Source organism: Camarhynchus parvulus, chromosome 15 (genome assembly GCF_901933205.1).
Source record: "Camarhynchus parvulus chromosome 15, STF_HiC, whole genome shotgun sequence".
NCBI lineage: Eukaryota > Metazoa > Chordata > Aves > Passeriformes > Thraupidae > Camarhynchus > Camarhynchus parvulus.
Genome location: NC_044585.1, coordinates 8,711,760 through 8,733,776, shown reverse-complemented (window position 1 = coordinate 8,733,776; position 22,017 = coordinate 8,711,760). Strand labels below are relative to the sequence as shown.

The following is a 22,017-nucleotide window of genomic DNA, read 5'->3' as shown; positions in this document are numbered from 1 at the left end:
TTGGCTGTGCCTCATTGCCTTGCACACCCAAAGTGTGTAACACACACACCAGTTTTACTGCTTGTATTTTCCACATGTGCATCCCTGACTTTCCTCTTGGTAATCCTGTCCTGCTCTCAGAGCTTTGGGACCACCTTGGAATATGTGAGACTGCTGAAAAGAAGGGAGAAAAAAAGAGAAATTTTAATGCCACCAGACAGCAGGCAATGTGGGAAGTTATTTACTGTGGCAAATCCCACATCCTTATTACCAAAACTGTCATAATGGGGGTGGCAGTGCTGCAGCAAGCACTGTTTATTTTATCTTTCAGAGGAAGGGAACTTACCTTGAGATGCCTGCAGCACTCTCCAAAGGAACCCCTTCTCCCCTCTGCAGATACAGGATAACATTTGACAAAGTAATGAGGAGTTGAATCTATCTGAGCTTTCCTTCTCTGTGTTGGTAACAGAGGTGCAGTTATTTGAAATATCAGCTAGGTGTGTGAGAGAAAAATAAAAATTCAGAACTAAAATAGAATCCAAACTAAAAATGCAGCAGTATCTTGTGTTGTAATCTGGATTAAGGTTTTGGCAGCACATCTACCAGGTTTTGAGTGCTTTAAATACAGATGTGCCTTCGTAAAGAAGATGCAGCTGAAGTTTGAGTGTAGCCCTGTACAAATACAAGTCAGACAAGCTGCAATATAAAAAATAAATTATAGAATAAAAACATTATTAGAAAAATGGCATGGACAACTTCACTGTAAGCAAGAGTCTTGTTTTTCAATTAGTAGGCAACCTCTGTTGTTTAATAACCAAGCAAAAAGAAGCTTGGATACAGTAAATCCCAATGGTTTTTGCAGATTTTGTAATTGAAATATATGAGCACATATGCTTGAGTATATATGCTTATGTCAGACAAAATGAAGTGGCTTGTTTGAGATCAAAGTTCACCCATCTTCTGTTAATGTAAAGATGAGTGCCTTTCCCTGGATCTGTGTGTTGGTGGAAGGTGGGTTCTAAGTGTTTGTGTACAATTGTGAGCCATCTGGGCCTGGAGCAAAATTGGGACCCCAGGGAACAGGAGGGGAGTGATGGGCAGTGGCCCACTCATTGTGTGCTCCAAGTGCTAGGGAAATAACTGCTGAGTCTGGAAACTCCAGCTTCATGGGGAACTTTGGAACAAAAGTCATTAAATTGGTCCCATTTTTGTTTTAAGAACAGAACATTGAGTGTCTACCTCTACAGTTGTCTCTCAGCAGAAAGACAGCCAGGCTATTTTCATATTTTCTGCAAAGACTTATTTGAGGTTTCATTTGTAAGGAAGCCTGTGCTCCAGCTTGTCACTACTGTGAGAATGGGTGGGAGGCCAAGGGAAGCATTTAGTTTACTGGAGTTTGCTGGATTTGTGGGATCCTTTGGCCTGACTTCAGAAGGTATTTAGATAGTTATAGCTGACTTGACATTACTGAAGAGAAATGATGTCTTCTAGCTGTTTAAACAAATTCATAATGTGTTATGGAAGGTATCTGTGTGATATTAGGAAAAAATTCTTTACTTTGAGGATGGTGAGGCACTGGCACAGGTTGCCCAGAGAAGCTGTGGATGCCCCATCCAGGCTGGATGGGTCTTGGAGCAACCTGGTCTAGTGGAAAGTGCCCCAAGCATGGCAGGGAATTGGAATCAGATGAGCTTTAAATTCCCTTCCAAGCCAAGCCATTCTGTGATTCTATGGCACTCACAAATTGATTTTATGAGTCCTAATTTTTCTGACCTCCTTCTCACCTCCCAAACAAGAGGAAGGGGAAATGGGAATGTGACTATTGGCATGTCACTTTTTAGTTAAGTCATGAACACATCAGAATTAACTTTTAGACTCCTGGTATTTTTAATTTTTTTTTTAAACACAGAAATCCCTTGCTGAAGGCAGGGGTATTGGGTACTTAAGAGTTAAATAATCTTGCTTTGGAAGCAGCTGAACAGTTTACACTCCTTGCTGGGCTGTACAAAAATACTTTTCCTTTGAAGTGCTAGGAGGAGCGGCTGAGGGTAAAACCTGGAATGGGGTTGTAGCAGTTTGCAGTGGGCTCAGCTTGGAGCAGGCAGCTGCCTGCAACTGCAGGGTGAGATGGCACAGAAGGTCAGGCTTTCTTTCAGTCTTGCCATCTCTGTCTCAGTCTGAAGGCTTTCTTTCTGAAATCCTTCAAATGCTATCTAGTTCTCAAAAATTTTTGGATTAGGACACATTGCAAGACATACAGATTAAAAATATCCTTTCCCATAAAGGCGTGAGAAATCGAGGGGTCTTGTTGGAACTTCCTTGGCTGCTTCTGATGTGATCTGGTGCACTCTGCTGCTGTCTGGGATGAGAAGGATTCACTTTGCTGAGTGGTGTAAAACAGGTCAAACTATAGTCTAGAAAGAGCTTTCCAAAGTTGGCCAGAACCTGTGGAATCTCAGGCCTGATGTTCCACCTCAGCCAGGCTGAGCTCTCAGTGTAGAGCTGACAGGAGAATGACAGCAGTGGCACTTGCCCCACATGGAGGAAACTGAACCATGATGTTTGCAAGAAAAGCCATGGGTTTCTAGCCCTGTGCAGTGGGAAGCTGTGCATCCTCTGCTGTCAGAGCTGTGCATGGCACTGCTGGGGGCTCTTCTGGAGACAAAACTGCGCCATGGGCAAAACCTGCTGCATGCTGCCTCTGACACACTGGTGTCTCCTGCCAGGACCAGCATGGAACTAGACAGGCTGAAGCTGCTCCCTGGTTTTCTAGGGCAACACTATCTCTTGGATTAATAATCTCTTGTCATGCATTTTTTTTGGGACATGCCATTACGTGAAACTGAGGAAAACAAATTTCCTTCTAGCAATGCTACTAAAGGGACAATAAAAAGCAATTTCCCCAACAGCTAATGAGGGGTAACATTTAAATACGTGGCTATATCTGTTGAAAAGACTATGATGGTAGTGCTGCAGGTCACATCTCCAAATTTCAAGTTAGAGTTATTTATAATAATGATAGTGTCCTTTCATCTTTACTCATTTCAGAATCAGACACTTGGCTGTTGGTAGGATCTCTGTGTTTCTTTCCCTGCTGCTCCGCCACTCAGTCTTTAGCTTCCTACCTCTGCCTTTTTTTTTATCTTTGAACAAAAAAAGTGTCAAGAATTCAGTTGCTAAAACAGGCAGCATTTTCCTCTAGGGTTCCTGCAGTTGCTTTGCCTGGCTGAAAGACTAACCCTAAGTTGTCAGGGTCATCTATTCTTTAAGAGGAGGGAGCTGCAGGCGCTGGCAGGAGGGCACAGGCAGGCTGCCCACATGTTGGTGCAGGGCTGTGTGTGCTGTGTGTCTGCTGCTCCGGGATCACAGGGCACACATGCCTCTTCAGAGTGTTCACAAAGCTGCTCTTGGACAGGAATGGGTGCTGCTGCCTTTTCCAAAACTGTGCAGGCAAAGCAGATATTATCAGGGCTGGCCCTGGGGCATAAAATAGAAAGATCAAAGGAAGTGGCAGCAGCACACAGAGGCTCTTCAAAGCCTGAGTAAGGGAGGATTGATAGAGAAAAGGAGAATGCTCTTGCTGATGTAATCACAGCCTGTGAGACAGGTTGTTTTTTTTTTCTTAATTTAAACAAAGGCACAAAGACAGTCCTTGTTTGTTTAGAGAGGTGAAGCATGTGCCACAGAGATAGAGCAGGGATACCTCACTATATAGAAGGTTTTCATGACTAGTGTGGAGCTCAAACATTTGGAAGTGTCTGCAAAATTTGCAGTTTTTCTTATTTTACTTTGCACAACTTTTGCATGTGGTATTCTCTCACTTGTGGTGTCCATGTGGAATGAAGTAGGAAAATGGCAAAGGAAGGAATGCTTGTTTTCAGGCTGCAGTCCTTATTAAAGTGGAAACTTATTTTATTTTCTTTGAAAATGCCAGTTAAAAATTTCTGGGATTTGTATGAAAAGAAATTAAGCACAGGCAAGGTGGAGTTGGAGGGGAAGTAATAAACCAGATCCATTGTCAAGAAGCACAGGCTTGTTCAGGCACAAGCTGTGAATTGGAAAGAAACAGTTGTTCTCCCCCTTTATCTGTGGAAAGGGGGAAGAAGAGGTGGGACTTTTCTGGAACAGATGTGCAGGGGTGGAGAGAGTTTTCAACCTTCTCTGTTACAGACCTCACTTCATATGCTGCAGCTGCAGAAGTGTTTCTGAACCTTCATTTTGCTTATAAAGGTCCCACCTTTATAATTCAAAGGGAACCTTGTGAAATGGTGACCTAGAGCATGGTAGTCCAGCTTTTCCACCCAGAAGTGTGCCTGTATGGTGTATGGCAAATAACCCAAGCTAGCACAGTCTGATACCCAAAAGTTACATGAAGACTCAAAGCTTGAATGAGTAACTACTACCAGAAAAGCAATGTATATCAATTAATATAATTGCATTGACTTTACACATTTGGAGCTCAGGCAGGACAAACTCTTCTGCTTAGATGGAGAGCAAAGCCTGCATGCATCTCTTGGTATAGACTGGAGGTCCATGGGAGGGAGACCCTGTCCCTCTCTAAGTCTTTGGGAAGTTGTTAAATCCAAAACTTAAACTCAGCTTCACCATTTAGCATTGTTTCACTTATTGATTGTTTTAGAAGAAAGACTTAATGGGATTATCTCAGTCCCAAAATGTTTTCCAGGATGCCAGAGATCAAAGTGGTTGGTTCTGCTGGCAAAATCTACAGCTTTCCTTCCCCTGTAGGTCTGAGACCATTTGCAGTGCAGTTCAGATTAGTACACAAAATTGTGGTTCTCTGAAGTTTGAAAATCTATCATGAGGGAAAGGTGACTGCCTATATTAACTTTATTGCTTTCTTCTTGGGTCAAAGCTACATTTATAGTCTGCTGAATCAGTTTATTACCTTAACAAGGCAAGCAGTAAGGTCCCTGCTGAAAAAGGGATTAATCTCTTTGTTGTGGAATATGTGGGATGATACTGGCATTCTTGTGTTGCCTCATGTGGAAATTTCTAAATTTTGCTGGTCAGCATCAAAACTTTTTCTCTTCAGCCTCCTGCATGTCTCTTCTGCAATGCTGCTTCTACAGATGTGTGTGATTTGATACTTGACACTAATAGAAAGTGCTTCAATACACTTAAAATACTCTGATTTTGGTTTTTACTTAGCAAACCTTCAGGCACCAGGAAATTTGCACATCTTACAGAGCTTTGAGATGGGCTCTGACATGTACTCATGTTAGTGCTGCAGGCACTTTCCCCTCACCATACACAGAGGCTAGAGAAAAATTCTGGGATGGGAATCCTAGCAGTTACCATGGCTTTCTGCTTTAAAATACATTATTTTTGGAAATCCCACCCAGGTATGTGAAGGACAGACTGTTCCAGTCTGTAGGGGCCAGTTAATAAAGCAGAGGTTTCTCTGCCCATAGAACAGGGTAAATTGATGGGTTCTGCCATCAGTATGGCATCCCCATTCTTTGCTTCTAGTGAGCAACAGAATGAAAAAAAAAAAAGAAGTTTTAGCTGATTTCCTGTATGCTCTACTGAGTTTGTGCAGCCACTTCTGCCTGCAGTTATCTGTGGCCTTTCGATTCATGCAGCCAAGTGAATTAACACAACTGCCATGCTGAGTTAACCAAAAAAAGTTCCTCTGCTCCAGTGACTCTGGCAGAAACCAGTAGCAGATATTTATGAAGGAATGTGAAGATTAGAGCAAGCATATGGTGAGAATCCTGCAGTACATACTTCCAGGCTCTGCCAGCTTGTGGCTCAGGTCTTCCCATAAGGATCAAGTTCTACAGGAGAGCCCTTGATGGGTTTTTCTTTCATATTTTTTCCAGTCCATTACTTCATGTGTTGTCTAAATTTGAGAGCACACAGGGAAGATCTGTTTTGGTTTGGGGGTTGCTGGACACTGTGACATTGTACTTTATTTTTGAAGAGCAGTGGAGTGCATGTTGTGCGTGAGGTGTAGAACAGCAGTTTTATTGGCAAGTCTGACAGGTACCAACTTAAATTGCTCACTGTCAGGATTGGAGGGAAGACAACTAAATCTCCAGAATTTTTCTCATTCTCTTACTGTTCAGTGTGAATTTTTTGTTGAGCTGCAGGGGGAAAAAAACGTTGCCAGGAAGTAATTGTTCTTTCTGTCTCTTCCTAATTCTGTGCAGCAGCTGCCTTGTCTTTAGCTGCTATTAATGGTCAGAGCGTTGTGAACAAAGGAGCGTCAGGCTGATGTAACTTCTTCCTCTGTTAGACATTCCCTCTGAAGCCATCTTTTGTCTTGATGGCCCTATTGTAACCATTCATATACTGATGAATGAACAGGAAGCTGATGATGATAGTGAGCAGATGAGTTTGATCATGAACAGGTTTTACTCAGACTCCAGCCTGAGGGAGTATATATAGGAACAGAGCTGTAGCACTGTCAGCTACAATGTCTGATTTGTTCATTCAGATTTTCTTTTGTGTAAGAAACTAGGAAACGTTGTTAATCTAGGAGGAAATGTGCTAACTTTTTATAGACAACAACAGTATTACAGGTATAAATATTGTAATTCTGTCTGTGGCCTGGTCATACAAAGAGATGTTTACTCGAATGGCTGTATTTTTTGGGGGGATTGTGATTTCTTGAACTAGAATGACTGTTTCAAGACTGATGTAAGTACTTTGCTGTACTGTTAGCTACCTGAAAGAGGCTGCATGTTGTGTGACAGTCAATGAAGCATCCTAACCATGGCTTTTCCAGCACAGATGTTCTTCTCGTGTGGCCTTTGGTGATTGTGATATATATTGGCTTTCTATAGATAGATAAACTATTCTCAAAATGCCTGATGGAATGGACTCTCACATTTATTTTTAAAAATGAACACCAATTCAGTGTTATTTAAATACTGCAGACAAAATTAGAGGCTCCCCAGCAGTGGAGAGCAAAGATGTGCTTGTGAATGTGCTTGTTCTTTTCACAGTGCCTACCCTTTCCTGGTTTTTTTCATGATTAGGCAGAGATTCCATTGACTTTGTTTTTATTTTTGTGTCTGTCACATTTTCTGCATTCCCATTGTTTATATCTGGTTGAATGTGCCTTTTATGGACCTTGGTTAAAGGGATTCTCCCAAGTCACAGCCTACGTACAGCAGGTTATCAGTGCTGATCTTGGTTAATTGTAATACAAGCTGGAGACATGCACCAGAAAGAGCAAAGAAGCATCACAAAAAGCTTCTCAAAATTGTGGCTAGGATTTATTTTCCTTCCTAAGAATAAAATGTATTCTGAAAACCTTATCCTTACACTAAAAATTTCATGGGATGTTGCAATTAGTAGGAAAGGTAAGAGAGCAAATTATGAGAGAGCAAAGCAGAAGACTTGGTGAGCACCATTGGGCTCCAAGAGCTTGAATGCTGCATATAAAAGTGCAGTCCATCATAAAAGTGGGAGAGTAGATAATGGAGCAGGTAAATCACAAGCTATGGATCATCTGAGTGATGTAACAGTGTGACATTCATTGAAAAAGACCTGAATTTTAGCAGTTTGGAAAGGAGGCTGTTGACAAGAGACTTGGAGTAGAGTCTGATGCCAAGGCAGTGATTAAGGAACAATTATTGGTTATTCGTTGCAATACAATTATCAGAGCATTCTCAGTGAAATTCACAAAACAGCTTTACAGTAAAGCAAAAGAAAGTACATTTTAAAAACGGTAGGTTGTGTTTCTTGCTGTAGGATGGTGTAAAAGCCATAAATATGTGTGTCATTCCAAAGGAATTAGGTAAAAACATGGAACACAGATGCATTGCTTACTTAAACACAGTATTCTGGGTGAAATCTCAGCTCTGGAAGTTTAATCACAGATACCCATAATGAAGAGGCTGTGTCTAAAGCATAATCATTCTGTATTTTTTCTGCTTTTCATATTCTCTGAATTTCTGCAGTTAGCAACTGTTGGGGATAGGTTGCTGTGCTGGTTGGATTTTTGGTCACACCCTGCATGGCTGCTTTTGACTTGCCCAACATTGCACAGGAATCCTGTGGCAGAGGAAGCAATCCCATCTGTTGGGAAGCATTCAGCTGCTTTAACCACAACACTGTATTTTCTTTTCTCATAGTATCTTACCTCATTCCCTGCACTGTCCAAACTTCCTGACATGTGAGGGGAATGTCCTGCAGCCAGCACTCATTCAGCCCTCACTGCTCTGTTTTTGGAGTGCATTTCCAGCATTAATTTCCCAATCAGTGAGGCATACCTCAGTGTTGAGGTGTGCCAGCAGGAGATACACAGCACTACACCCAAGCCAATAGGCTTGACTGGATTTATTAGCATGGGTTATATGCCAGGGCTGGAGCAGTTGGATGAGAAAAAAGGGGGCAGCATGAAGTGGTGAAGGGCTGGTCAGGAAGAGAGGAGAATTGAGGCAATAGATGAGTGACCATATGAAGGAGGAATCATCTGGAAGGAGATGAGAGAAGGAGGGAGAACTTCTGATGTATCCTGAAATACAGCACAAGCATCTGAAATTTAAGGTTGAATTGGGCTCATGATTTTAATTATTTTAATTACGGTAAAAATCTAACTTTAGAAACTTCTGGTACCTGGTTTTTTTCCACCCATACATAGGGTGCTGTAATATGATGAGTATATACATTAAGATTTCTCAGAAAAATCTGAGAAAACTTGTTTTGGTTTACTGTTCTGTAAAACAGTTCACTTTTTGTAGTTTTTTATTCAAAGTAGTATTTAATTTTGTTCTTAGATCAGGAATAAACCCCTTGTAATGAAAAGGGAGTGCATCAGGTCTCCAGAATTCCCGAAACTTCCATTATTGTTTGTTTGACTTTAAATAACATTAATTGAATCCTCCAGGCACCAAGTGCTAAGTTCCTGCAAGTGCCTTTGATAAATGAAAAAGCAAAGAAGTGATAATTAGTTGAGTGCAGAATAGTTCTGATTCTGATTCAAGATGTCAAAGCACAGGATGTGAGCAGGGAGTGAAACTGGCCATCAAGTCAGCTTATTTAAGTTGGTTATTTCCTGTGCAAAACAAAACAAATCAGGCCTGAAAGAAGGAGGATGAATTTCACAGCGTGTGAAATGTGTGCAGAGACTAGTTCAGCAACGTGCTACGTTAGAATTAAGCATAGCTTTTTATTTTCAAGTCATTCTCTCTAGTACAGAGCATTCTTCAGTGGTGACTCAGGGTAGAGCTAATCTCACTCAAAATGGTTGCCAGTTGCCACTTGGAACAATAGGAGCGAAGCCACAGGCTGCCATCAGGTGGTAGTTTTTAAGAAGGGCGTTTTTTTCCCAGTGGATTTGAGTGCTTTCTGTGTGCTAACATGAGAGATTGCAATGTGCACTGAATTCTTGTGATGGAAAGTGTTGAAACAGCACATTACTCATTGCTTTGCCTGAAATGGAGAACCCAGCGCAGCAGGTATTTTTCTTTTATGGAAAAACCCCAATATTATGTTTTCAGGAACAACTCTTGGCACCTGATTACATACTGTCCTGTACTTCTTTTAAAATACTCAGTTCCTCTCTGGGCAGGGGCATCTCACCTTCCAGTAAAGGAGATTGTGTTCTGTTGTTACATCCTGTTCTAGAGCCTCATCTTGTGTAGCCACAGAAGAGACTTTGGCTTCACCTTATTTCCACAGGATATAGGTCAGAGAGATTGTGCTGATTAGAGCTGACAAAGAAGTGCATTTAAAGCAAGGTGTGGGGTTTGGATTTTGCCAGAAAATGTGCAAAGCAGGTGCAGAGCATGAAGGGTGCTGTGGAAGTAATTTCTTGAGAACTTGATGCTGGAGAAAGAGGAGACGCTTTGGAAGCAAAGAGTGCCTATTTGGAGACCTCTGCTTTCCCTTTTGGATCCTTTCCTTCTAAAAGTTGCCTAGCACATTAAAATGTTTTCCCATGGGCAGAAACCATAAGTTGAGTACAAATCCATTGAAGTAATCTAGGTTATCAGATGAAAGGAAGGTCAAATGATAAGTTTTGGAGAAGAAAGCTTGGAGCACAAAGTGGGAAAACAGGGATATGAGAAGGCATGTGACGGCTGGAGTTGGAAACAGAACTTCTGTAAACTTTACTGATTTGTGTGTTGGTGGTCCAGAATGATTTATAAAAGGTAAAGAATCTGACCAAAAGGCAAACTTTGAGAAACAATTTAAGATGAACACTACCTTCGGATTGTAAACTGTCACAAAGATTTTCTTGGAACATTTTTTGGTTGCTGCAGTGTAAGCTACAGTTAAGCGTAGAGACCAGAGAGTGCTTTGTAATTTATAACAAAATTCAACATAAGACTAGGATAGTTATCCTCAAGTCAGCTGTTTATAAATTGAGAAATCTTAAAGGTTAAAGCTGCACAGAAATCTGTGCAAAAGTAAGAAGTAAGGAGAGGTGTCCTAAATAGTCTAACTAATAGCAGCATAGCAAAGAGGTAATGAAGCCCCATAGTACCCATAGCTGATTCCAATATTTTTCTTCCCCTAATGTCTTGAGAGAGATGTGTGAAGGGATTTGCAGGAGACTGGGTCAGAACTGGTTTTATGGCAGAGGAATGAAGAAAGACTGAACAGAGCATGCAGCACAGGTACTTTCATATCAAGAGAGGAATAAATACAATTCCTTAGAAATAATGCAGTGTGGGAGGGAGAATGTGGAAAAGAAGAGTGGGTGCTGGAAAGTCTGGTCTGGGCAGTGAGAGCAGGCACTGCTGGAATCCCACCTCTGCTGGGCCTGTGCCTCAGGGCGTGCTGCAGGCTCTGGGAGCTGGGAAATCCTTATTCCAGCACTGAGCTGGGAGCACATCTCTGAGATGGGAGTTTGTTTGTCTCCATCACATCACTCTGAAAGACACGAAATCAGTGTTCTAGTTTAGGCTGTTCAATTTTCATCATATTCAAAAACTTTAAAGAGCATCTTGTGAGGCACAGGCTGAAGGGACTTTTCTATTGGCCAGAGATTGTATGGTTCATAGACTCTTGAAAGAGTGTGTATGTAAATATTCAAAAATCAGTTCCTATACTAGACGGAGGAACAGAGTTGATCTTTAGGCTGTGAACTATTACATTTCAGCCTTGAGAAAACTTCTTTTTCCTGCTGACTAAAGCTGACTGTATCTGTCTTTTCCTTCCCTAATGGTACTTCCATATTGATTGCAGTCAAGGGTAGCGATCAAGAATTTTCTAAATTTTAAAACCTTTTTTTGCTGACAGCTTTTTTTGTACTGCAACCCAGAGGATTTGTTCAAACCATGTAGCTTTGGTGCCATTTGAATTAGCACTCATGCTGCCACTGTGCTGACAGCGACTGAAACTTCATGCTCCAAAACACACGCTCAAGAATTGTGCCTGTTCATCCTTAGCAGATGCCAGCTGCTTCCCTTCTTTGTCTGTTTTGGGGAAGATACTGGGCATAATGTGGGAGGTAAATATAATGAAATTATTTCTATCCTACCATTACTTGATAATTCAACAACTGTGTTTTTAAGCTCTGTCAGCTAATTAAGACACTTACGAGAAAATTAGAAAAAAGTACTGGTTCTATCAGGGAAAAATGAGTTTTCTCAAATAGAGCTACAATGTTAACATTTTAATTATTTCTTGAATTTTTAATTTTTTTGTTCGTAATAGAGCAATTTTGATTCCTCTTTGCATTCAGATTTTAATTCATCTGTTAGATTTCACTGCTTGCATTTGCAGCTGCTTTTCCTGTATTTGAGGGCTAGAGGCTTAATTTTTACATTTGGTCATCATGTGCAAATTTAATAAAAATGCCTCAAAAAGTTATGAGAATTCTGAAAAGCAGGGTCTGGGATTGCTCTTATGTTGACTTCTAATTTTTATGCAAATACTGCAGGTAGCTAGGAGTCTGTTATTTGTTATTCCACAGTTTCTCCTAGAAAAATAACACATATTTTGTTGGGTAGTGTTTGCAGGCAGTGTTTATTGTGTGACTGCCTCCCAGGCTCCAATTGTGAAGATGTATTTATGTTTTCTGTGGGCAGTAATGAAACTACAGCTGGCTGTGCATCATCTGCTGTACCTTTTCCATCCCTCTTCTAAGCATAGTCACTGAGACAAAATTTTAATTTTGAACTGAGTAGAAAACTGATCCTTGCTGCTGCCTTGTGCCTAGTGCAGCATATTTTACACTATGTATCTTGATGAGTTTAAACAGCAGTTCAAGTATCTGGAGCGCAAAAATGGGTGGAGAGAAGGATTAAAATATCCTAACCCTTCTCTTCTGTGCTTCCCCCGAAGCAAAGTGCAAAGCTGCCCACTTTACACTGCCAGCTCCAGCTTTATCCTCCATCTCTGAATTTCCCTGCAGCCCCAGGGGAAGCTGCACCTCTGTGGCTCTCCCACAGCTGCTGGACTTTGATGAGGACATGCCTTCGCTCTTTCCACTGGCCTCCCTTGGCAACCAGCCCTTTGAAGATGACCTCTTGCTGTTTGCCTGTTGTCTCTCTTGTGTTGGATTATAGATGAGAGGTTGGCGGGAGGGGAAGGGGGATGGAATGGAGTGTTGTGCATTTTAAGCCTCATTTCTTTCTGCGTTCTCACCTTCCCCCCCCTGTGGCTTTTACCTCTCTATATAGATAAAATATTGTCATGCATGTGGAGAATGGTTTCTGACAGAAATACAGAGTTCCTGCTTGGCATGTGTATGTAGGACAAAGGAAGTTTGATTAGTGTTGTGGTAAGGACTTCATGCTCCTCTGTAACAATCTACTCACATTAGTTCCCTTCCCCCATCCCTCTTTTTAAGTACAGTATTGTTCTTAGTTATGGTGCAGCCTTTCTCTGTGTGCATGTTTTTTGTCCCTCTTCCCTCCCTCTCACCCCAGTGAATGCTTCCTCTTGGGGACAGGACAATATAATCACCTTGTTAACGAAGGCTGTGGTGTGAGATGGCAAGGGATGCTCTAGAGCTCTGTGCCTGGGTCACATTTTGCATGGGCACTACTTCTGGAAATCTGAACAATGAGACTTTGCTAAATACTGAGAATATCCTTCATGAGAGTCTTACAGGGGCAGTAGCTGTAGGAGAAGAATGGTATTATAGGGGATCAAACACATCAAATTTTCACTATGGTGAAAGGTGAACAGGTGAGGTTATTTAGGACAGAACATTGCAAGTAACAGTGTTTTTACACACTTTTACAAATTTCACCATCTCCTTTTTCAGATTTTCTCAGTGATGAAATTAATCTTCAAAATTATAATAGAAAAATTAATAATTGAAATGTGGCAAGGTGAGCAGAATGGTAGATGACATTGATGTGGAATATTGATGAATAAAGGCAGGAGTAATATATGTTTGAGGGTATTTTACAGCCAACATGCAGAAAATAATCTGGATGTACCTGTGTATGCAGCTGGAATGCCTCAGTGCAGCATTCCACCCAAAATTAGAAGAATAGGGTGTGGGGGGTATCTGTGATCTGCAGATGTAATTAGTATATCCTTACACTGCTGTTTAATTGGATCTTCACTTTCTAACCCAAATGATGCCACAGAAATAATTTGAGTTATTTTTAACTCCTCTTTCTCTCCTTCCCTACCCTTCTCTGTCTAGCAAAATTCCCCACAAACCTGAATGCAAGCAAACCAGCTCTGCTTGTTAGTAGCTTATTGCAAAATACACAAAATAATATCTTCTCTTGTCAGAGGTCACCTCTTACTACATCAAGGACTGCCTGGAAAGCCAGGATCTAGAGCAGTCCAGGTGTCAGAAAAATGAACTGTAGTGAGTTTGGGTGTCTCCAATCAGTGTGCACATACAAAGAACAGTCACTGCTGGTCTGGAGTCTCACATTACTGTGAAGTTTTGGGTCAGCATCAGATTTGCCAATCTGTTAAACTTCCTTGCTAAAATTCAGTTGGCAGATGAATAGTTCTGAGCTGTGTGCTTTTGTAGAATGAAATACTGCCTTGTCTGGTATGTGCACGTGTGCATGTTGTCTTCTTATTCCCTCCTAAAAATCTTGGAATTTTCATCCCAGCCAAATTTCCTAAATGTGCATCTTGTGCGCTTTTGGCAAGGGAATGCAAAGGGAAATTTCCTTTAGGGTTCCTTATTTGAACAGCTTCCGTCAGGTGGGTTTGGAAAGCTTGTTTGTTTGGGGTTTAGTGTTTGGTTTGGTTTTGTTGTTGTTTGTTTGGGTTTTGTTGTTGTTGAATAGTTGTATTCATTCTTTCTGGGCCCCAAACACTCCCTAAGGTTGAACAAATCCCATTATGTTGTACAGTCTTTGTCAGGGTGTCTTCACACTTCCTACTCCATTTTCTGCTAGAAAGCTTAGTTTTGCACTTAGTAAAGTATTGTTAACTCCATATCAGGCCTTTAACTGAAGCCAAGGAGATTATGTGGCAGTGGCCTAATATTTTCAGTTATAAGTCCCTGCTTGAGTGCTACGGGACAAATGCAGTTTTTCATGAGATGTCAGATTATCCTGGTTTTCCCAGCCAGTTATGATTATGTCTAAAGTTTTGGTAATTAGTGTGTTTTGGAGTCTGTCTTGTTTTTTGTAGAGCCAGAAACTCTTTGGCTTTATCAGGTAGCTACTGGCCTTCTTCTGCTGAAAGTAATTTATTAAGGTATCATTTTATTCCAGATTTTCTCTCTAGTTTCTCCCATCCTTAGTGACATTATGCCTTCACTTTTTGCCAGCATCTTTCCACCAAGTTAAAGTGGGTGGGAGGGAAGCCACAATTGTAAATATGATTTTGTTCTCCTTTGGTCTGTCAATACTATGGTAGTAGAACTTGGTGTAATCAAAGCACTTAAATTACTGAGAGAAGAAGTCTTCCTTCAAATTGTCTATAGTATGTACATCTTTTCCTTTTGCTTTTTGAGATGCTCTAAAGGAAGGATACAGCAGTTTTCTGTTTGAATGGACCAGGAGCTTCCTCTGCAAGGAATAATTATGTCCAGCTGCTTTGTTGCAATAGATTGCTCAGCTGCAAAGCTTGGGCAGTACAATCCCTGCTTGTGCAGCAAATCTGGTGTAAATGTGCTGAGTTCAGGTTTGTAAACATGTGTTACTGTGCACATGCTGTGGCTATCTGTGGTGTCTCTGAGCTGGGACAGTCCTTGCAGGAGGATGCCTGGGAATGTCTTTCAGGCAGTTCTCCTCCTCTCCTGAGGGATTTGAAGCTGGACCATGGCACAGGTGAATTGAGTTTGCTGATGAACTAGATCAGTGCTAAGATCTGGTTCCCTAGTTAACAAAACCTCCTTTGGCTGCTCTTCAAAACTTACTGCTCCTTTTCACAGGATCTGGTGGACTTTGTGTAGCGCTGGCCAGTCTGCATTGTAGAATTTGCCTGGCCTCTCCTGCATGGTGGATGTGTTCAACTGAGTATCTCTGGTTTTACATTCAATTACAGCACAGGCTGGATTTCTCATCATCCCTTTTGGCATGCTTCCTGGAGTAAGTGGACTGGGAGAGGATTTCAGGAATGCCTGATGCTCTTGCTGTAGAGAAAGTTGAGTGGAAGCCACTTGTGGGTTCAGTGCTGACCACTGGCTTGGACAGCATGGTCACAACTGATAGCCAAGAAAAGCGCCCTGCTGAAATGCTCAGGTCCTATCATGTTACATTTTGTGGCAGTTTGGTTTTTTGCAGGATGTACTTCTTTAAAACAGAAAAAAATATGCCTGAAAGGGAAAAGAAACCATATTTTAATGGAGTTTTCTACTTGTGCTGGTGAATAAACATTCTTCTCTGCATGGCAAAGCTGCAGAGGGATGGGGAAATGCTTCTGGCTTTCACCTTTTCCAAAAAGGCTGCTGTGTTCCAGCTGCAGCCAGCATAAAAACCCTCATGTTTTATCATGAGGCTGCAGAAACAATAGCAATGCCTAACTTTTCTTAAGAGAAACCCTGTTCTTTAGTTCTTAAAAAATTCCTCCCCCTATTTGTACAGTTTTGGATTGCTTATGTGTAATGGCACATTCTACTGAAGCCTTTTTCAAACAGCAGTGACACAGTGGAGTTAAGGCCTGAGCCTTTTCTTTCTGGTGGAGTCTTAGTAATGCTGGGTTGGAATATTGCAGTCAAGAACCTTAAATCAGTTTTTGGTAACAGCTTGCTCTGCCAATACAGAAGAGTATGTGGAGATAGCTTTCCCAGATCTGTCTTCTTGGATTTTGCAGATGAGTGTGGCATTTTCTTCCTGGCATCAGGGGTCTTCCCCCAATCTCCATGACCTGTGAAAAATAATAGAGCTTGATGTTGCAATTACAGCAGCAGCTCAAATTAGATATTTGGAGGCATCCTCTAATTCCTTGGGCACCTTATGCCAGATTTGCATGGGTGATTCTTAACTCCATCCTCCTTACAGCTGTTGGTTGCTTGCTTTGTTACTGCTTTGTGCCAACCCCATTCAATAGCAGGCATTTATTGTTTGCAATTCTTTTGCTGTTAATATACTTGTTAGTCTTGACATCGCTTGCCAGTTTGAGCTCCTATTGGTTTCCTAATTCTCTGCATCTCCAAAGAATGTTTCTGTATTTGTGAGTGTGCCCTTTTTTACCTATCTCTATTTCATCCAACTTCTGGTGACTCTAGCACCAAAATACTGGATTGTCTCTGAATCAGACACTCCGCAACCTCTAGTACTTTATGGTGAATGAAGTTGTTATTTGTTCAAAATCTGTTTGGTGGTTTACTGCATTTTGGATAAAGCATGTACATTTAGTCCAATTTTTGTGTTTAATAAGTCTGGTTTGACAGGGGAGATGCTTACTACAGAACTCCCAGCAGAGATGTATTAATGGTTTTTCTGCTTCCTGTAAAACACATTGTTTGGTTGCCTTAATTTCACTTGAGCCTTGATACACTTCAGACTTTGGATCCTTCCTTTAGAAGAAGCTTCCCTGGGAAAAGGGATTGGAGGAAGGAAACAAGACAAGAGCTTGGAAGTGGCGGCAGAACATTGAGGGGCTGGGTAACCAAAAGTGTCTGAAGTCTGAAATGAATTATCAGTCTCTGCTCCCACACACCTGGGCTAAGCCAGGAAAGGAATCTCTTCCTTTCAGCTACCAGAGGCTACACCTGGTTTAGGAGAAAGCTTTCCCTGATGATGGAATTCCTATTCAGGTTGACTTGGTTTTTATGTTTTCTTTTGAGCACTGCAAAACCTCATAAATTTTATTTCAAAAGCCTATCTAGTGAAAGAATGTGAATTCATGTGGACAGAGATGAATCCATGCCAAGTGCATTCCAGGTGGGAAAGTTATATGGAGTGTCTGTTGTTTCAGACTGTACAGCAATAAAGAGTTTAAGTCTTCACAAAAAGACTAAATAGTCCTGCTCCTTTTTAGAGGCTTGTGCACTGTAGTGTTTTGAATCTGCTTTTTACTGTGGCAGTTTGAAACTACTGATAATTTTCCACCTCACAGAAAATAATTAGTTTTATTGTTGCCATTGTAGATTGTCCATCATCTCTTTTGTTTATTGTGTTTAAAGTAAAAGATGTCTGTGATGGAGAAACACCCTGGATCCTCCCTGGGCCTGACAGATATTTTCATTTAGCCTTACTTTTTTGTGTTCTGTGATTCAGTGGTTAATTCACTTGTGTTGTGACAGGAAACCATGAGAACATGGCATACACTTGCACTGGATGAGTCCTGTCACCATCAGCCCCAGTGAATGGTGTTTCATTCCATGTGGGCACCTAATCAGAAGTAACACCAGTGTTTCAGGCTTGAATTCTTAAATTCACATGCTCTTGTTGCACTTCTAGTTGATATCTCTGGTTTGGAAAATTACAGTATATTTTATCTGTCATGATCTACAGAGATCACTACAATGTAAGCTTGTGGTATCCAAGCAGAATCTACCAACTACTTGTGGCTTGGAGTGCTGGAGTGCTTTTCTGGACAGAAAGTTTTCTGTCATTGAAGCCCATGTCTTATTGGCCTTGGTGCTGATTCTGGGGTTTTTCTGAGTCTTTAATACATGTTTGTAAAAGGAAGAGAGGAAGCTCTTTCAGGTTTATACTGATTTCCAGGGACAAAACTTCAGAGTATGCTTGGTGAGTCTGATCCAGAGGGTCATTCACACTTGGAAGCTGGTACAGAATAACAGTATTCCTGAGGAAAGTGGCAGTGGAAAGAATTTTCTGTTCTTTTGGCCTTCTACCTTCTTTAGTCCTTTTTCTCTGGACTGAAGTGGGTAGAGCTTTTATTTATTCTGTGGTTGGGAAAAAAAGACCAGAGCTTTTCTATACACGAGATTGTGTGTAGAAAGATCCTGAGCTGTTCATACAGCATTTTGTAATACTATAATGCCTTATCCTGGCAGGCACCAAAAAAAGGGCAAAAGGGTGAAAGTTCTCTTTTAATCATCAGGACTTTTTAGGTGATAGAGTTACAGAGCAAAGTATTCTTCATCTGTTGGTTTAATGTTTGTCTGCCCTGTAACACTAACCCACATAAAATTGCTGCAGCTCTTTATAAAGTTATTTTAGACCCTCAGCAATGTATACAGATTTTGTAACCTTGGATAAAAGCACCTGAGTCGTGGTTTCAGTTTTACCCTTTCAGGCATGTGCAAAGTGCCCCAGCATATTTCAATGATTTTGAACTGGAAACTTCTTAGATATGGGTTATGGTTTCAAAGCTCAATTGATATACCCTATGTCAAGGGTATTACATCAAGGAAATGGTTCTCTGTTTCTTTAGATGCTTAATATTGATTAAAGCTTTGTGTTTGCTTAAAGGATCCCATGGACTCTTTGGGGGGTTGATTATGTTGGTATATTTGCCCTGGCAGTTTAGGAGAGAACACTCTACCTGACTCCATCCTCTGTTTTTATGTCTATGCTGAAGAGTTTATCCATCAGATACTGAGTTATGGAGTGGTTCATCTCCCAGTGATAGTACTTCCCCCAAGCTTTTAGCACTAAGTTAAATTGCTCATCCATGTGAGATAGTAGACAGCTCAGCAGTGTGTGATAGTAACTCATTTAGGAAAAAAAGAAAAGGAGAAAGGTTAAATTAAGAGCCTACCTAGTACAGTGTGGCTTGTTTTTTTCTTGGAAAGGATTGGTGATGAATCTTGAAAAATAACAAGTGGTAGGAAAAATCCCTGTATTGTGTCAGTTCACTGTCATGTTTCCCATATTTTACAGTAATCACCCAAGTTATTCAGAAAGTTAGGGCCCCACAAGATAATATAAATAGCACTCCATGTATTGTATCACTTGCAAAATGGAAGTCAGGGTACAAGACATGGGAGAAAAGGAGAAAAGGACAAAACGACAAGCTGGTGATGCAGAAGTGATGGTCAGATTAGAGGCCATTACATGGTGCTACTTTGCATGGATTAGTGAGGGGTATATATATGTAAATTATTGAGCAGTATAATCTCCTATTATAATCAGCTATTAGAAAGCAGAGTTGTCATAGTGTTGGTATCAGTTTGTGGTTTTCTTCAGCTAGTTTGATAAAGCTGAGATTTAAGGCAAGACACTAAACTGGTTGAAGTACAGACTTTTTTTGCACAGACCTCTGAATATATGTTAAAGCCGGGGAAGAAGGCAAGGGTCTGTGAAACATCCAAGGAAAAAGAGAACAAGGAGAAGACAGTATACAGTATAAGAAGTGAGATGTGTAGAGTAACTACACCAAGTGTTGGAAGGAGGAGGAACAGATTAAATATTTGAATATTTGAAATTAAAACAAAGACATATTGTTGCCTAGAGTAAGAAACACAAATGTCTGAAAGGAGACTGAAGTTTCTCACCTCATGGTAGCCTTACCCCCCACATCATTTGGGTTCAGAAAACAATAGAAAATGCTTCACAATAGTTAGGAAGTTTCTTGTATCTTACTTTAGCTTACATGACAGGCTTGTTTCAAAGGATGACAGCCTGTTGATACTCTGCAATTATTTCAAAAAAAGGTGATAATGGCTCTGAAACATGGGGTCCAGATCTTAATGATGTGTGAAGCTTTTATAAGGGACTCTGCCAAGCAGTTTGTATTATTTCTGTCTGTTTGCAAGGAAAGGTGGGCTTTGTAGTTAAGAATTTTATATCTGAGCAAAGGACTTAAAATCACATTTAATTGTTAGCCTTATATGATTTTTATAAGCAGGATGACAGCTTACATAAAATTGCAAAGATTTTGTACTCATGGCATGCTTCAGAAACATACTGAATTCTTCATATATGCAGCCTTACATTTCAGGTTTTTTGGTGTATGCTAACTTAAAACAAATATACTTTAATATATTATTTATTATTTTATTTATTTATATGTCTGTATGGTTTTGAATTCTAATGATTGGCTAAAAGTTTCTTATTGATTCTGTTTCAGATGCATCCACTTGGACTGTGTAATAGCAATGATGAGGAAGACCTGTATGAATATGGCTGGGTAGGAGTGGTGAAATTGGAACAGCCAGAGTTGGAGCCTAAGCCATGCCTCACTGTCTTGGGAAAGGTAAGGGGATAGTTTGGGGCTGCATGTAAATGTTTCTTGGAAGGATTAGTTCCTTTCTGAGAAAAATCAGCAAGAAATAAACCCAGGGAAAATTCCCCTTACTCCACAAAATATTCCTGTTTTGCCGGTTTTCACTCCAGGTACTTCAGAGAAAGATGCTGCCCTAACTCAGTTGATAGAGATGGTGATGGGGAGCTGAGCATTCCCTTTTTGAGTTCTCTAGAAACCTAAGAAAGATGAAAGCAAAAATGGCTTTTTAGCAGAAGCAGTATTGGAGTAGAAAGGGTGAACTGCAACTGTGATTTACTTGGTCAAAGCAGTCAAAATGAAAGCATCTTCCTGGTTGTCCTTAGGCACAATTTTCTAAGAATACATACATTCATTTCCTCTTTTTGGGGAAAGAGAAGCTTTCTAACCTAGAAAGATTTATTCACTTTCATTGCAGGATAGATAACTCTAAGAAGTAGTGAATTTTATTGTACTGGTCAAAAAAATCAAAATTTTCATCATCCCGAAATCTCGCTATGGAATGGGGCCTCTGTAATCTTATATTAAGTGCAAAACTTTTCTCTTTGTTTTATCACTAAAATGCCATTACTGATATGTTAAAAAAAGAAAGCGGAAAGATGACTTTCTTTTGTTCATGCCTTGGAATTTTTGAGTATTGAGGTTATTATATGTTGGCATTGAAGTCTGGAGGGTTTGAGAGCGTGTGAAAGAGCATAGGCCACAAGTTCTACCAGTAACTGAGTAGTTGAAAATTACTGCCTAACAGGGGTTCATCCTAAAATCCAGCTGCCTAAATTTGGTAGGATTGTGTTGGTGACTTGAGGTTAGCATTGGATCAAGCAGAAAATAAAATTGCAGGTTGACTTTTTTTAATGTAGAACTTGATTCTGTAAATTTATAAACAAAACTCCTAAAAACCTTACCCTTCCAAGGAAATGGGAAGCCATCTGCTTGTCTAAAAGTTGCTGCAGGTTTAACTTGGGGTATATGGAGAAATACATCTCTTTAAGAAGTGGTTCCCTTTCTATTGAATTTCAGCATAATACAGGTCTTTTTTTCTAACTTGGAAAACTGTTTTTGTTTCACAGAAATTCTAAGTGTTGCTTCTTTGTTCTTAGAAAGATAAAATCTGAGGATGAGGTCTTGTAAGGATGGGAATTAAAGATTTAGTCCTGAAAGATTCATATTGAGCCATAAGCAAACTCAAGGAGTAAGTTTAATTTTGAGGCAAGCCATTTCAGGAAGGAGTCTGGTCAGTCCCATCTGTCAGGCTCTTGAAAATTATGTGAAGAAATAGATGTACAAAACAGATAAAGAAAGTTGAACCATAGGTACCCTGCACAAAAAAAAAGTTAAAATTCTCTACCTGGCCCGCTGCTATGTGCCCAAATCCCACCATGTGCTCTGTACTCCCCATGTCCACAAAGCCACAAAGAAGCCAAGTTCAGCTCAGTATTTGCTGATGTTTGCTTCCTAAGGCTTGGCCTGCTGAGCAGCAGACTCTGGCTTTGCTTCAGGAGCTCTGTAGCATCTGCTTTGATGCATAATGATGGTGATGTGACATAG

At 40.6% G+C, this 22,017-nt stretch overlaps 1 protein-coding gene across 2 annotated transcripts in view; it reads left to right on the top strand.

The window, feature by feature from the left end:
• The window catches only part of ZNRF3 (zinc and ring finger 3), a 66,264-nt gene that overhangs the window by 15,105 nt on the left and 29,142 nt on the right, over window positions 1–22,017 (top strand). For both annotated transcript variants that reach the window (XM_030959229.1, XM_030959227.1), the window contains exon 2: window positions 20,317–20,442. In XM_030959229.1, the coding sequence (XP_030815089.1) occupies window positions 20,317–20,442 (126 nt within the window). The remainder of the gene's footprint in view (window positions 1–20,316; window positions 20,443–22,017) is intronic.